The sequence below is a fragment of the Hemicordylus capensis genome, chromosome 2, assembly GCF_027244095.1.
Source record: "Hemicordylus capensis ecotype Gifberg chromosome 2, rHemCap1.1.pri, whole genome shotgun sequence".
Classification (NCBI taxonomy): Eukaryota; Metazoa; Chordata; class Lepidosauria; order Squamata; family Cordylidae; genus Hemicordylus; species Hemicordylus capensis.
In genome coordinates this window covers 40,475,647-40,489,342 of record NC_069658.1, presented here as the reverse complement: position 1 = coordinate 40,489,342, position 13,696 = coordinate 40,475,647, and the positions used below count along the sequence as shown (strand labels likewise).

At 46.5% G+C, this 13,696-nt stretch overlaps 1 protein-coding gene across 10 annotated transcripts in view; it reads right to left on the bottom strand.

Annotated features, from left to right (window-relative positions):
* Window positions 1-5,951: 5,951 nt before the first annotated feature.
* Window positions 5,952-13,696, bottom strand: part of KIF2A (kinesin family member 2A) — a 93,090-nt gene continuing 85,345 nt past the window's right edge. For all 10 annotated transcript variants that reach the window (XM_053300777.1, XM_053300776.1, XM_053300779.1 and 7 more), the window contains one exon: window positions 5,952-7,680. In XM_053300777.1, coding sequence (XP_053156752.1) covers window positions 7,595-7,680 — 86 coding nt within the window. In that variant the 3' untranslated portion in view covers window positions 5,952-7,594. The remainder of the gene's footprint in view (window positions 7,681-13,696) is intronic.

Genomic DNA, 13,696 nt, shown 5'->3' with positions numbered 1-13,696 from the left:
GCTATGGGACATGATGCTGGCTACTAACTTTGATGACTTTAAAAGGGATTAGGCAAGTTCATGGAGGAATCTATCACTGGGTATTAGTCATGCTATTATGTGGAACTTCCATGTACAGAGGCAGTATATTTCTGAATAGCATTGGGCAGGCACAACAGCTTAATGCGCCACTTTCCCTGGCCTAGAGCACCTTTCTTATGAGGCAAGGCTACAATACCTGGGGCTGACTGCGGGGAGACATGATAGAGGGCTATAAAATCATGCATGGGGTGGAGAAAGTGGATCGAGAGAAATTCTTCTCCCTCACATCACACTAGAACCAGGGGTTATCCCATGAAATTGATTGCCAAGAAATTTAGGACCAGCAAACGGAGGTACTTTTTCACACAAAGCATAATCAACTTGTGGAATTCTCTGCCATGAGATGTGATGACTGCCAACAACCTGGATGGCTTTAAGAGGGGTTTGGATAACTTCATAGAGGAGAGGTCTATCAATGGCTACTAGTTGGAGGGCTACAGGCCACCTCCAGCCTCAAAGGCAGGATGCCTCTGAGTACCAGTTGCAGGGGAGTAACAGCAGGAGAGAGGGCATGCCATCAACTCCTGCCTGTAGGTTTCCAGTGGCATCTGGTGGGCCACGGTGTGAAACGGGATGCTGGACTAGCTGGGCCTTGGGCCTGATCCAGCAGGGCTGCTCTTATGTAGCAGCAAAGGAGAGCTACTGTCTTTATGCCCAGCTTGTCTGCTTTTTGGACCACTGAGAGAAACTTAGTGAGTCTTTGGTATCAGTCAGCAGGGCTTTTTTTGGCCCAGGGGCAGGGTTTGGCTGTAGCTTTAACCACGAGAAAAGCAGTTTATAAGTTGGGCCTTGAAAGTGCAGCAGAAGCTTAAGATGTCCACGGTCAGTATTTGGCACAAAACACATTACTGTAATAATACAACTGCCTTGCCAGTTACTTAAACTCTTTGGTTCAATTGGTCTCTGTATGACAATTATTAGGATCACTACAGTAGTTAACTGCATTGTTGTTTACAGCTTCCTTTGAGAAATAAATAGCATAGTCCCACTAATTGCTGTCTCTTATGACCACTGCTTAGTAAACAGGCTGGCTGGCTAATAGCCACTGAATAGTACATGTGTAAGAAAGTCCCACTGAAATCAGTGGGGCAAATTAGTTGATTGGTTAATTTTAAGTGGACAGGCAATGCTGTAGCCATAACAGGCAGCTTTTTGAATGACAGTTTGTAAAATCAATATAGTATTTTATGGTAAATCCAGATTCCCTGCTTATACAGTTACAAACCTAAAATAGTAACCTTCAGAAGTCAGTCTTCCAAGCAGCTGACCTCTCTCCTGAAGGGCATTTCAGTAAATGATTCCTTGGATCTCTTTCAAGTAATTTTAACTGAGGAAAGCTGCTGTTAACTTCCTCCCACAAAATAGGGCCTTTGAGCTAATCTTACAGAGGTTATTTCCATTTTCGTAGAATTATCTATTTCATAAAAACAGAATGCAAATCAAGGGAGGCAAAAATGGAGTGGAACAATTCAAAGCAAGCAGTAGGTGCTCTTTCCGTGCTACACAGAGAAGAAAACAAAAGTTTGAGATTAGAGGATCTAATTGGTAAGTGTACTGGTACTATGATTGGGTAAATGGTCCAAGTCTAGTATATGTTGTAGGCAGGGGAGAAGAGGTGCTTTGGGAATAGGCTACTGTGACCTCTTCTTTGAGAAATCTGGAATCCAACTGAGGAGCACTATCTCGCTGAAAGATTAATTCTAATGTTCTAAAGTAAGGTTAGCCAGCCTGAGGCCCTCTAGCTCTTGGAAGTGCAGTACCTATAATGCCTGGCTGCTGGTCATTGGGGCTAGTTCAGCAGTAGCAATAGAGCATCAGGTTGGCCACCCTGTCCTAGAAGCTGCTGGATACTTTTAAGATAGTCATCTTCTGCCAGGCTTTATCTTTTTTCAGTAGCTTAGGGGAGGACAAAGGCAATTGCTAAAACAGCCAATTCAATGCATTGGTTCACCTACTTTTGAAGTTGCAGGCCTATAGTGAGGGCAGAGAAATAGTATCCTCTGTCCTCACTATGACTTCAACTCATGGATGAAATAAATGCCCATTGTTTACAAAGTGAGAGGCCTATGAGTAATGGTTCCTTGCCCACACTGCTCAACAAATATAAAAAGCTCTATTAGTTTCTTTCTCACACTAAACTTCTATAACCGCTGCTAACTTTGGCAAAGAGGCACCTTTTAACATGGTGATTCTCTTTACTTAGCAGGGAAAGAGTAACTGTCCTTATCCACCCCCAGCACAGTACCCCCAGTGACTGGTTGCTGGTATCTATCTGATGTTACTTTTTAGATTGTGAGCCCTTTGGGAACAGGGATCCATCTTATTTATTGTTTCTTTGTGTGAACTGCCTTGAGCCATTTTTGGAAGAGCAGTATAGAAATCGAATAAGTAATAATATCTCTATTATGATAGTGCAGCAAACAGGTAACAGTTTCCTCCCAACAACTTCAAGGCAGAAGAAATGACAGGGAAATTAGTAAGAGCAGTACAATATCTACATGGAAGATTAATTCTTGTGAACCACCTAGAGCAGACCTGCACAACATCTGGCCCACGAGGCCTTTTTTCCTGGCCTGCTGTTTGCTTCCTGAGCCCTCTACAGGGCTCGCTTTCCACCCGCTTACCTATCATCACCAGCTCCCGAGCCCCTCAGCTGCTGCCGGGGCGAGGACCTTCCTGGAAATGAGGGCATGTGTATGCCCTGAAGGAGATACAGGGCGCATGCGTGCTCTGAATGAGACATGCATGGGTCTCCTTCAGGAAGCACGTGCCCCCTCAGTTCCAGGAAGCTCCCGGTCCCAACAGCAGCCAAGGGGTTCAGGAACTGGTGTGGTGGGGAGAAGCAGCACCATGGAACACATACTTGCTGTCTCCTCCCCAACAACTCTCCCCACACACGAGCTTGCCTTGCCTCCACTGGCCATTCAGAAGTGGCAGAGCAAACACATGGTGGCAAGGCAGGTGGGCAGGTAAGAGAGTTGGCAAAAAAGGTCCCCTTTTGCACCACTGTCTGAAAAAAGTGCACCGCTGCCTGAAAGAGCTCCCTCGGGGCACTCCCACCTGCCTGCTCATCCTGCAGGAGCTTGCTGAGGCTACCTCAGTGGCAGGCTGATCCTTCCACTGCCCGAAAGAGATCAGCTGCCCCCGCCGTCTGCCTACTCACCCAGTAAGAACTTGCTGAGCTTGTCTCAGCCAGGGAGCAGCGAGCAGGCCGATCCTGCCACCGCCACTTTAACTCCCTTCCACATTTGCATGAGGAGCAGAGATGATCTCTAAACTATTTCACCCTACCATAGGAAGCAAAGGCAGGGAAACTTCTTTGTTTCTACTTTGGGGAGGGGAGGGGAGTGGGAGAAGCCTCTGTTACCAAATTCTAGCCGTGGAAAAGTCTTGGATTTTGTCTTCTTCTATGAAGGACTTTCACTTTTACCAATCTAAGCCAAAGCTTCATATATAACTAGGAAATCTGCTCTGTAAGCCACCAAAACACACACATACATATATCAGGTTTTCGGACACTCACGTGGGCAGCTTCCACAGCAATGAAATTGTCTTCGGGGTAGCAGGAGCTGCAGTCCGGGACCCAGTGACAAGAGAAGAAAATCCAACAATGGCCTTGCCTGCTTCCCATGGGAATCAACTTAAAATTCACTTAGGATTCCTCATTTACAGCGGTGTGTCCCGAGTCACAATTGCATGGCGGGGGGGGAAGGGGAGGAAGAAGATTGAGAGGAGGATGTCCTTGGGTTTCTGTTAGTTCCTTCTATACAGCAAAAATGCCTCAGATGAATGAAGTCTCGTAGGGCTGCTAATCCTCTAGGACTGACCTGGGAGTCTCCAAAAATCAACATTAATCTTCAGGTGACTATTGAAGCAGTCTTGATATTGTGCACAATAGTGAAGAAAAATATATATCCAAGAATCACTTCAGTCAGAGTTGGCAACTCTGCAAGTCAGACACTTGAATCTGAAGTAGGGGAGGTGTGGGTCTTGAAGCATGTAGAAAGGGATGCTTGCTTCAGGTCTGGGTTAAGACTGTGGGTACTGTTTTGCAAGCTGGGAAAAGTTCACTTATCACTTCTGACAAAAGATACTTGTCTCAAGGCATGTTGAAAAGTTGGTTATATTTGTTGTATTTGCTTTTTGCTGGAGTCCATTGCTGCTGTTGCCAACTACATTTTATTCTTGTTACTTCAGGGCAGGTATTATTTTCTGCCACTGCACTTGGCAAATTCAAAACAAACACATTCTCCTCATTCCTGCAAGCCTGGAGGTCTCCTGATTGGCAGATTTCATATTTTATCATTGATAATCAAGCAAGTTTATAACTACAAGTCACCTTAAGTGGTCTAGAGGGAAAATGCTTGACTAACAAGCAGAAAGTTGCCAGTTCGAATCCCTGCTGGTACTATATCGGGCAGCAGTGATATAAGAAGATGCTGAAAGGCATCATCTCAAACTGCGCGGGAGGAGGCAATGGTAAACCCCTCCTGTATTCTACCAAAAGAAAACCACAGGGCTCTGTTGGCTCCAGGAGTCGAAATCGACTTGACAGCACCCTTTACTTTTACTACTACTAATTTATATACCACTTTTCAACCAAAATGTTGAAAGCGGTTTAACAGAAACAAATAAAATGGTTCCCTGTCCCCAAACAGCTCACAATCTTAAAAACAAAAGCATAAGGTAGACACCAGCAACAGCCACTGGAGAGGTGCTGTGCTGGGGTTGGGTAGGGCCAGTTACTCTCCTCTTGCTAAATACAAGAGAATCATCACTTGGAAAGGGTGCCTCTGCATGGCCACAGGGTCCCACTGTACATCTGTGGCAGCCTCCAAAATGGCCACCACACTGGGGAATAGGCTCGGAAAGGGCCAAAGACCACCCAAACTGGGCAATTTTTGAATTATGGAAGGCCAGCGGGGGGGAGGGGGAACCCCACCAGCACCTCGGAGAAGCCCCCCAGAGGGGAGTAAGTTGAAAAAGAAAATCTTTTTTAAAAAAGTTTGCTAAATATCCCCCCACCCCAAACCAAATGGGGGGTTCAATCAGGGGCAAAACCAAACTGGCCCGTTCCAGTTCAAACTCAAACCAAACCAGGCCAGGCGGTTTTATGCACACCCCTACTGTAAAGCACATTTACTTTATGAACAATCTGTGCTAAGGAAGAAAGCAAAGATGTGCTGTTGAGTCACTGTCAACTCCTAGCGATCACATTCCATGTGATTTTCTTGGTCGAATACAGGAATGGTTTACCAGTGCCACCTCCCACACAGTGTGAGATGATGCCTTTCAGCACCTCCCTATATCATGGCTGCCCAATTATAGGTGACTACAGATGTATATACTAGGCACAGTCTGGGAAGCACACCGGCGGGCATTTGAACTAACAGCCTCTTGCACTCTAGGCAAGCTGCTGCCCTGCTGTGCCACTGCAGCGGATGTGCCAGGGAAACTGTCATTTTTCCAGAGACTTCTCCTGCCCACCTTGGGGCTAGTTCAGGCATAGATGAGCTTCTCCCTAACAGTTAATTACTGAGGGGCAACCATAAGGCATCTGGAGGAAAGAACCATCCCTTTACATTATCTTGCAACAGAGCAGTATTTACAACTATTGGAATACATCCTTTTTGCACATACATACATAGTGTTATCTATGTCAACCCAATTTGATACACTTAAAATACTTAAAAGTCAAGGCAGTATTACTTATATAGAGTTGCACACCAACTCTGAAAATAATGGTCCTTTCTGGATGTAAAGGTCTCCCATATATCTATCTATTAAAATATCTTAATAGATATCTCAGTTGAGATGCCTATGGCAAAAGAAAGCATTTCACATAATTGTACAGAAGTAAAATTCTCTAATTTATATTTCATAGTTAAATTTATTAAACACATTGTGTAAAATCTACATTGTTGTTTCTGTTTCCATGTTTACAGTTAGGCGCTTTGTCACCATACGACATGACGAGGGACTTTGACAGCCTACCTTCCTATGGTAATTCTATTGAATACTGAGGAACTCTGGCTCATTTAAACTCTCTTCTCATTGCTTTCCCTTAATTTCCCTCAGCCACAGCACAAATGGGCTTATGTTCCAGAAAAAAAATATGAAACAGTTCCAAGAAACGTCTGATGTTGATATGAGCACCTGGAATCTATCTTGGGAATAGGGAGAACTCCTAGAGAGATCTAAAATTTGGTCAGACAAATAAAAATCACAAGGGTAGTCTCTTTTGGGTATCCATCTGCAAAAATAATTGAAGTGCCACCATCTTAAGAAGTGCTCGATAGACAAGTGCCATTGGCCACATTTCAGGCATCATTGTGGGATCTCTTTAAACAGGTTTTGTGGAGTTTACTGTGCAAATCCTCAAATGGTACAAATTCACCCCACTTTTCAGCTAATGGCATGGCACAAAGGGAAAATATGCATTAGCTCCTTTCTTTTAAAGCAACAGTACTAACTACCTGCAAACTACAATTAATGCACATGTAAACTGTCATGCATCAGAAGCCCACTTTAGTAGTATGTGAAAGGATTACTTTGGTATCCTCTTCACTGGATACTTCTCCTACCCATATGTAGCGATCAGATTGCACCTTTATTCTGACATCACACTAGCACACATACTGGATATCTGTATTATTCTAAGATACAACTCTTCTTCATTATCAATTACCTTTTATTATACATCCACTAATTTATAGTTTTGTTCTTTACAAAGAAAGTGTTAGACTCTTTATGGTATTGAAATAAATCATGATTCCAGATTTTACATGGAAAATGGAATGGTTTACTGTCGGTCCACACTGACAGTTCTTTTATTCCAGGTCAATGATATGGCACATACTGTGAAATGAAGAACTAGTCACACACGCACACGCACACACAAATCAACACACATTAAAATGTACACACAATTAAAAGGAATTTACATTGACAAATAAGGAATGTCATTTATTAAGGCTGTGCTTTAGAGAGAACATTTAGGGGCAAGTTGCCTTGATCAAGGCACAGACTGGGAAGAGGTGAGCACAGCTGTCTAAAAGAGGAGGTATGTACAATCACTGATGAGGTGGGCATGCATGCAAATACAAAACTGCACAGCTGTTCTTTGCAACAAAACTTGACGCAGGTGAAACAAAATACTGTGAAGTTTTTACAAGTCCACCATTTTACTTCATTATTTAAAAAAAAATTGGCAAAGATTTCCAAAACATAGAAGATTCACAATTTGAGTAAGTTAAAACATTTGAAAGAAAAGTGCTTCCCAGCTCCAAAACCTGCCTGGTCGTGCTATCTGGTCTAGAAGCATTTTGCAGACATCTTAGGAGTGTTCCACACAACTGAAATGTCGGCCAGGGGAAGAAGAAACTGGACACTTCCACAGACACTTCAAAAGTTTTAGATCTTTCAAGTAGTTGACTTCTCACAGCCTCCTTTCCAACCAACTGCACGGTACAGCAATGAAGGCTCAGACATCCTTTAGCAGCAGACGTTTGCCTCAAAGGGCGCGTGGTCTCTTCGGATTAATCTGTTTACTGGCCTGTTCCTCCTCTTGCAGTGCTGTACGGAAGGATTTTACTTTATCTTTAAAAGAAGAAGAAATTAGCACCATGAGTAATTTTCACATGCTTCCTGCACCTACGTCTAGAGGCAGCGCGTTTCATGTAACACTAGTTACATGCTTTATTGTTACATACAGAGCAGGTTCACATGATGCTACAAGTCAGTAAGCTGGTAAAATGATGCAAGATCAGGATGCAAGAACATGCACTCCCTGTGGGCGTGAGGTCTCTCACACAAACCCCAGTCTAATTGCCTCACTGCACTAACAACATTTGTCCAACCTTCTCCACCTAACTTCAAACATATATCTGACAGTAAGAGGAGAATGCTAATAATGCAGTTTGGGAACCAGACTTGGACAGGCTCAGATGCCATGCCCACTGGGAGAGCACACTCTTGCATCCCAACATTTTACCAACACATTACTGGCTTAGTGACCTGCAGTGGGTTGTGTGCCCATTGTCTTTAATACTGCCAAGTGGAAAGGCAACTCTCACATAATATATAAATAAGAACAAAAAGGTGTCAACAGACAACAACAGGTTACTCATCTGTAATGTTGGTTCTTCTAGTGGTCATCTGTACTTCTACACAAATGGGCTATGCGCATGCGCAGGGACCTCATCGGAATCTAACAAGCTCAGTTTTCTTGCTTTGGGCGGGAACCCCGCTCCCAGCTGCTATATGCGGCTGTGCCACTCCTCATCCCCTCAGTCACAGAGTCCGCCTTCAGTAGACCCAGCGGGGAGGATGGGAAGGCGTGTAAAAGGACAGATGACCACTAGAAGAACCAACGTTACAGGTGAGTAACCTGTAGTTCTTCAACTTGGTCTCTGTCTTTTACACTAATGGGTGCATAATAAGCAAGCACCCAAGGAGGAGAGAGAGACAGAAGCAATATGTAATTTGCCAGAATCATTTATTTAGAAACAAGTACCTCGACTGAAAAGCGACTGCAGGATACTCCTGCCAAATACAGCTTCATTCCGTGCCCTGGCATCAATAGTATAATGACAGATAAACGATTGGGGCAAAGCCGAGGTAGCCGCCTGGCAGATAGTGTCCAACGAGACAGCAAGATCAAAGGCAACAGAGGCCACTACAGACCTGAGTGCACCTTAACAGTAGCAGGCAATTGCTTATGAGCTAATTGATAACAAAGTTCAGTTGTGGAAACTATCCATCTAGACATGGATTGGGCCGAAACTTAGAGACCTTTACATGGCCCATCATAAAGGACAAACAAAAAAGGAGATTTCCTCCATTCAGCAGACCTCTGGACATAGAAGGATAATGTCCTTCAAACATTGAAACGATGCAACCTTTGCTCCACATCCAAGGAAGCGTTCTGAAAAAATATAGGTAAAGTGAGTGGAAACGAATGGTGAGACATAGAGACCACTTTGGGAAGGAATTGTACATCTGGCCTGAGCACAACCTTGTCCTTGTGGAACTGGAGATATGGTTGGTCAACCCTCAGGGCCCTCAACTCATTCACCCTCCTAGCGGGGGTAACGGCCACCAAAAAGGCGATCTTCCAGGTCAGGAGATGTGGTTCGATTGAAGCTAACGGCTCAAAGTGAGGTCGTAGCAGATCAGACAGATCCCAGGCTGGTGACATGACAGGATCGTCTGGCAACATATGCGACAAACCCTTCAGGAAACTCTTCACCACCGGTTCCTTGAACCATAAAGCCCGGGTCATAGGGGGACGAGCCACAATGGCAGCCAAATGTACATTAAGGGATGAAAGCTTTAAACCAGACTCCTTAAGGGACAACAGATAATTACATATATCTTGTACAGAAGGATTAAACACATCAAACTTATTCAATGAAGCGAATGAACAGAAACAAGTCCACTTGTGATCACAGGATTTCCGTGTGGACTGTTTTCTGGCTGCAACCAAAACTTCCTTGAGTCTCAGTGGGAAGTCAGCAGGACCATCCAGGCCATCAGATGTAGGGGCCAAACATCTGGGTGGTGCACCCGTCCCCTCTCCCGCGACAGCAGGTCCGGTAGGGCGGGTAGGTGCACCCAATCCACCGTCAACCACCTCAGGGCCGGAAACCAAGGCCTCTGAGGCCACCAAGGGGCGATCAGGAGGGCCCTGGCCCAATCCACCCTCAATTTGCACAGGACCCTCAGAATGAGGGGAAACAGGGGTGGGGGACATATAGTAGAGGGCCTGTCCAAGATAGGACGAAGGCATCACCTTGAGAGCCTTCGTCTTCCCCTCCCCTGGAACAATAGAGGGCATACAGAGCATTCCCGCCGGGAAGCAAAAAGGTCCAGAGTTGGAACTCCCCATTTTACAAATATGTCCCTCAGAACACCTCAGTCCAAGACCCACTCATGGGAGACCACCATCATCCTGCTCAAGGTGTCTGCCTGGACATTCAGGGAACCTTGTATATAGACCACCTGAGGCGACACTGCATGTGCCATGCACCAATTCCAAAGGTCCAGAGACAAGAACAGAAGGCTCCTCGAAGACTATTGACGTAGGCTTTTGCCATCATATTGTCCATTTGGATGGTCATCGAACAATCCCCAATCACGGGCAAGAACCCCTTGAGAGCATTGAATAAAGCCAGTAACTCCAAATAATTGATATGTTGGGTCCTTTCAATGTCCGCTCACAATGTCTCACAATGTCTCAAAACCCTTCCAGGTGAACCCCCCAAACGAGCTCCAAAACATCGGTCATAATCACCCACCGGTATCGGGGAGCCTGAAAGGGGGCACCAACATTTAAGTGCTGAAACTCAGTCCACCACGCCACAGTCACCCGTACCCAGTGAGGGGGTGTGTGCTCCACATGGCCCGGGTCCTGAAGGGGATCAAACACGTTCGGGAACAACCTTTGAATAATGCACATTCAAAGGCACACTTGAGGCAGTACATAAGTGGTGGCCGCCATATGCCCCAGTAGGAGGCGCTGCACCGAGCACATAATCTGTGGGCCTCCGGCCAAGAAAGCGACGGCCAGGGTCCTGAGAGTACATATGTTGGCGTCCAGAAGAAAGACCTTTTTCCAAGGTCATATAAAAAATCAGCCCTATGAACTGTATCCTGCAGGTTGGTTCCAACTGAGATTTATTGAAGTTGATTTGGAAACCCAAACCCTGCAGAGTATCCATGACCATCTCGAGAGTGTCCAGGATCTCCCGTCTGGTGCTCAAGAGGAAGAGCCAATCATCCAAATATGGCAGCACTTGCAACCCTTTCTACTTCAGGAAAGCAACCACCGGGGCCAGACATTTTGTAAAAACTCTTGGCGCCATTGTGAGACCAAATGGCAATGTTTTGAATTGATGGGGGATCCCCCCAATCTGGAAGCGCAGGAAGCGTCGATGCTGAGGGCCTATCGAGACGTGGTAATAAGCATCTTTTAAGTCTAGAGAGACCATCCACATGTCCTTTCCCAGGATGGTCATAATGGTCGGTACCGATAGAATCCGAAATCATTTGTACACCAGGTGCCTGTTCAGGGCGTGAGGTCCAGACTAGGATGCAGACCTCTGTCCGGTTTTGGCGCTATAAAGTACTGGGAATAAAAACTGGGACTCTCTGGATTGGTGACCTTGATCGCATCCTTTGACAGGAGAGTGGCGACCTCCTGGTCCAAATCTGTAGTGCACAGAGTAGTCACGACCCAAGAAACGGCTGGCGTACCACAGAGATCGAGGGCATAGCCCAAACATATGATTGTAAGGATCTACTGGTCCATGGTCACTCTGTCCCAGTTCACTGAAAATGGAGCCAGGTGAGTCTGAAAGCGCCCTGAGTAACTGTTTCTTTTGCAAAGCATTCGGGAACTGCTTCTGAAAGGCCAGCTTACTAGGCTGGAGGCCCGACTTGTATCTCTACTAGAACATGTTGCCACAGAAGGAACGTTCTGAAGGAGACTGTTGTTGAGGAGGGATCTTCTGTGGTCGATAAGGTGACCACCTGGGAGTTTTCTGTGGTTTGGTGGTTGAGGACGAATATGACATTGATCACACCATGCTCCTCAGCTTCTGAACCTTCTAGAGCGTGTCATCCGTCTGCTCTGCAAATAAGATAGAGCCCTCAAAGGGCAGATCCTCGAACCTAGCACGGGCCTCGTAATTCAGTCCAGATGAACGCAACCAAGCATGTCATCTAAGCACCACAGTCGTGGCCATCACCTTGGCCGCACACTCCACCGAGTGCCTAGCCGAGTATAGTTCCTGTTTGGCCACTTGAATAGCCTCGCGGAGGAACGCTTTTGCCAGATCCCTCTTGTCCTGTGGCAAGAGATCCAAAAATGGACCCACCTTTCCCCCCCAAAACTGGTTATATCATGCATTATAGGCTTGATAGTTGGCTACCCTTAAATGGAGGGCTGAGCCCGAGTAGAGCCTTCTCTCAAAGGAGTCCAATTTGCTGCCCTCTTTATCACTCGGTGCAAACTGGCCGTGACCCCTGGTTCTATGCAGACACGCTTCCACAATGATTGAATTGGGTGTGGGATGATTCTTTAGAAAGGCCATGTCATCTTGCAGTAGCACCCTATACAAATTCTCCAAGCGCCTATTAGGCTGAGAATGAATCGTCGGCTTTTTCCAATGACCCCGCATGACCCCTAGCAATGCCGAGTTAAGTGGCAAAGTGGCCAGTACCTTGGCCTCTGAATCGATCAGGCTGAATAACGGGTCTAGTTCCCTTTTCTGCTGTGTACTGAGGCTGACGTCCAGGGCCAAAGCCATGCAGGCCACATACGCCGAGTACTGTTTACGGTCCTCGGACGGGGAAACCGGCTTTGAATCTGATTGTATGTTGAGCGGGGATGACCCACAGGAAACACCATCAGATTCCTGGGAGCTGGTATCAGTTTCTTATTCCGACTCGGGAGGAGCCAGAGAGTCCTGAGCCAAGGGTGTTGAACCCGTAGGGGAGCCAGGCTTGCTAATCAGATCGTCTGGTACAGAAGCAGGAAGCTCTGCTGGCAGCACCTGCCCAGGAACAGCAGCCTGTTGTAGCAAAGGAGCCGAAGAGGGCGGTTCACATTGCTCAGTTCGATCCTGAGGGGAGCGTTGCGGTGAGTGGGAACATGGCCTCCCTTCCAAATGTGATGGGAGGCTCACGCTAGCCCCACACAGTCCCAGGCAACCCATTTGTGGGACCTTCCGAGTAATGAGGGCCATACTGAGACCTAACATAGTCTGAATAGTCCGATCAATAGTCCATTTGATGTCAACTACACAACCCAGAGTCCCTGCACCAAGCACCATACAAAGGCTCAACCGCAACCAAGGGAGAACGGTGCTCTGATGCCTGGTACTGATCCGAATATGCAGGCTTGCGACAGTCCCAGGCCCAATCTTGTCTATAATCGGATGATCGCTCCTCCGATTCCCAACGGGCACTGAAATCCCTAAGAGGGATGCGCTCCTAGCGCCTTCAAGGAGGCGAGTGGTGCCTAGGGGAATAGGCCTCCCTTTCCAATGAAGTGTACCCAGGCTCATCCGATGCCACAAAGCGTTCTCTACTCGAGCGAACCCAAGCAGGAACCAAGTTCAATGAATCCTCTTCCAAGAGCGAGCTAGGCCAAATCAAAACCGAAAACCTCAGAGTAGGATGATCTGAATCCACTTTAGGTTTCTTGGCCACTAGGGCCTCCGATGCATGAACTGATGTGGCCTCCTACTTTGGTATGGGAGGAAGATGTTGGCCCGCCAGCAAATCATGAGGCAACTTCGACTTCTTCTTCTTCCTCTTCAGTATGGACGCTGCGGGGATCGAGGAAGACTTCAGTACCATGGGCATGGAACGCTGAGGGAGATCTTCAGAGCACACAGGCTCACTCGAAGCTGTTGAAGGAATTGCACTAGGAAGTGCTGATACCAGTACTGAATCCAGGATTTCAGCCTCCACAGGAGCAGACACCGAACACTCCGATTGCCCCGATGAAGCCATTTTAATGGATCACTTCAACGATAAGGCTTCCGACGAATGGAGAGTCAGATCCCACAGGGCTGCGTGCAGGCAAGAAGCCCTATTTTTGTGAGCC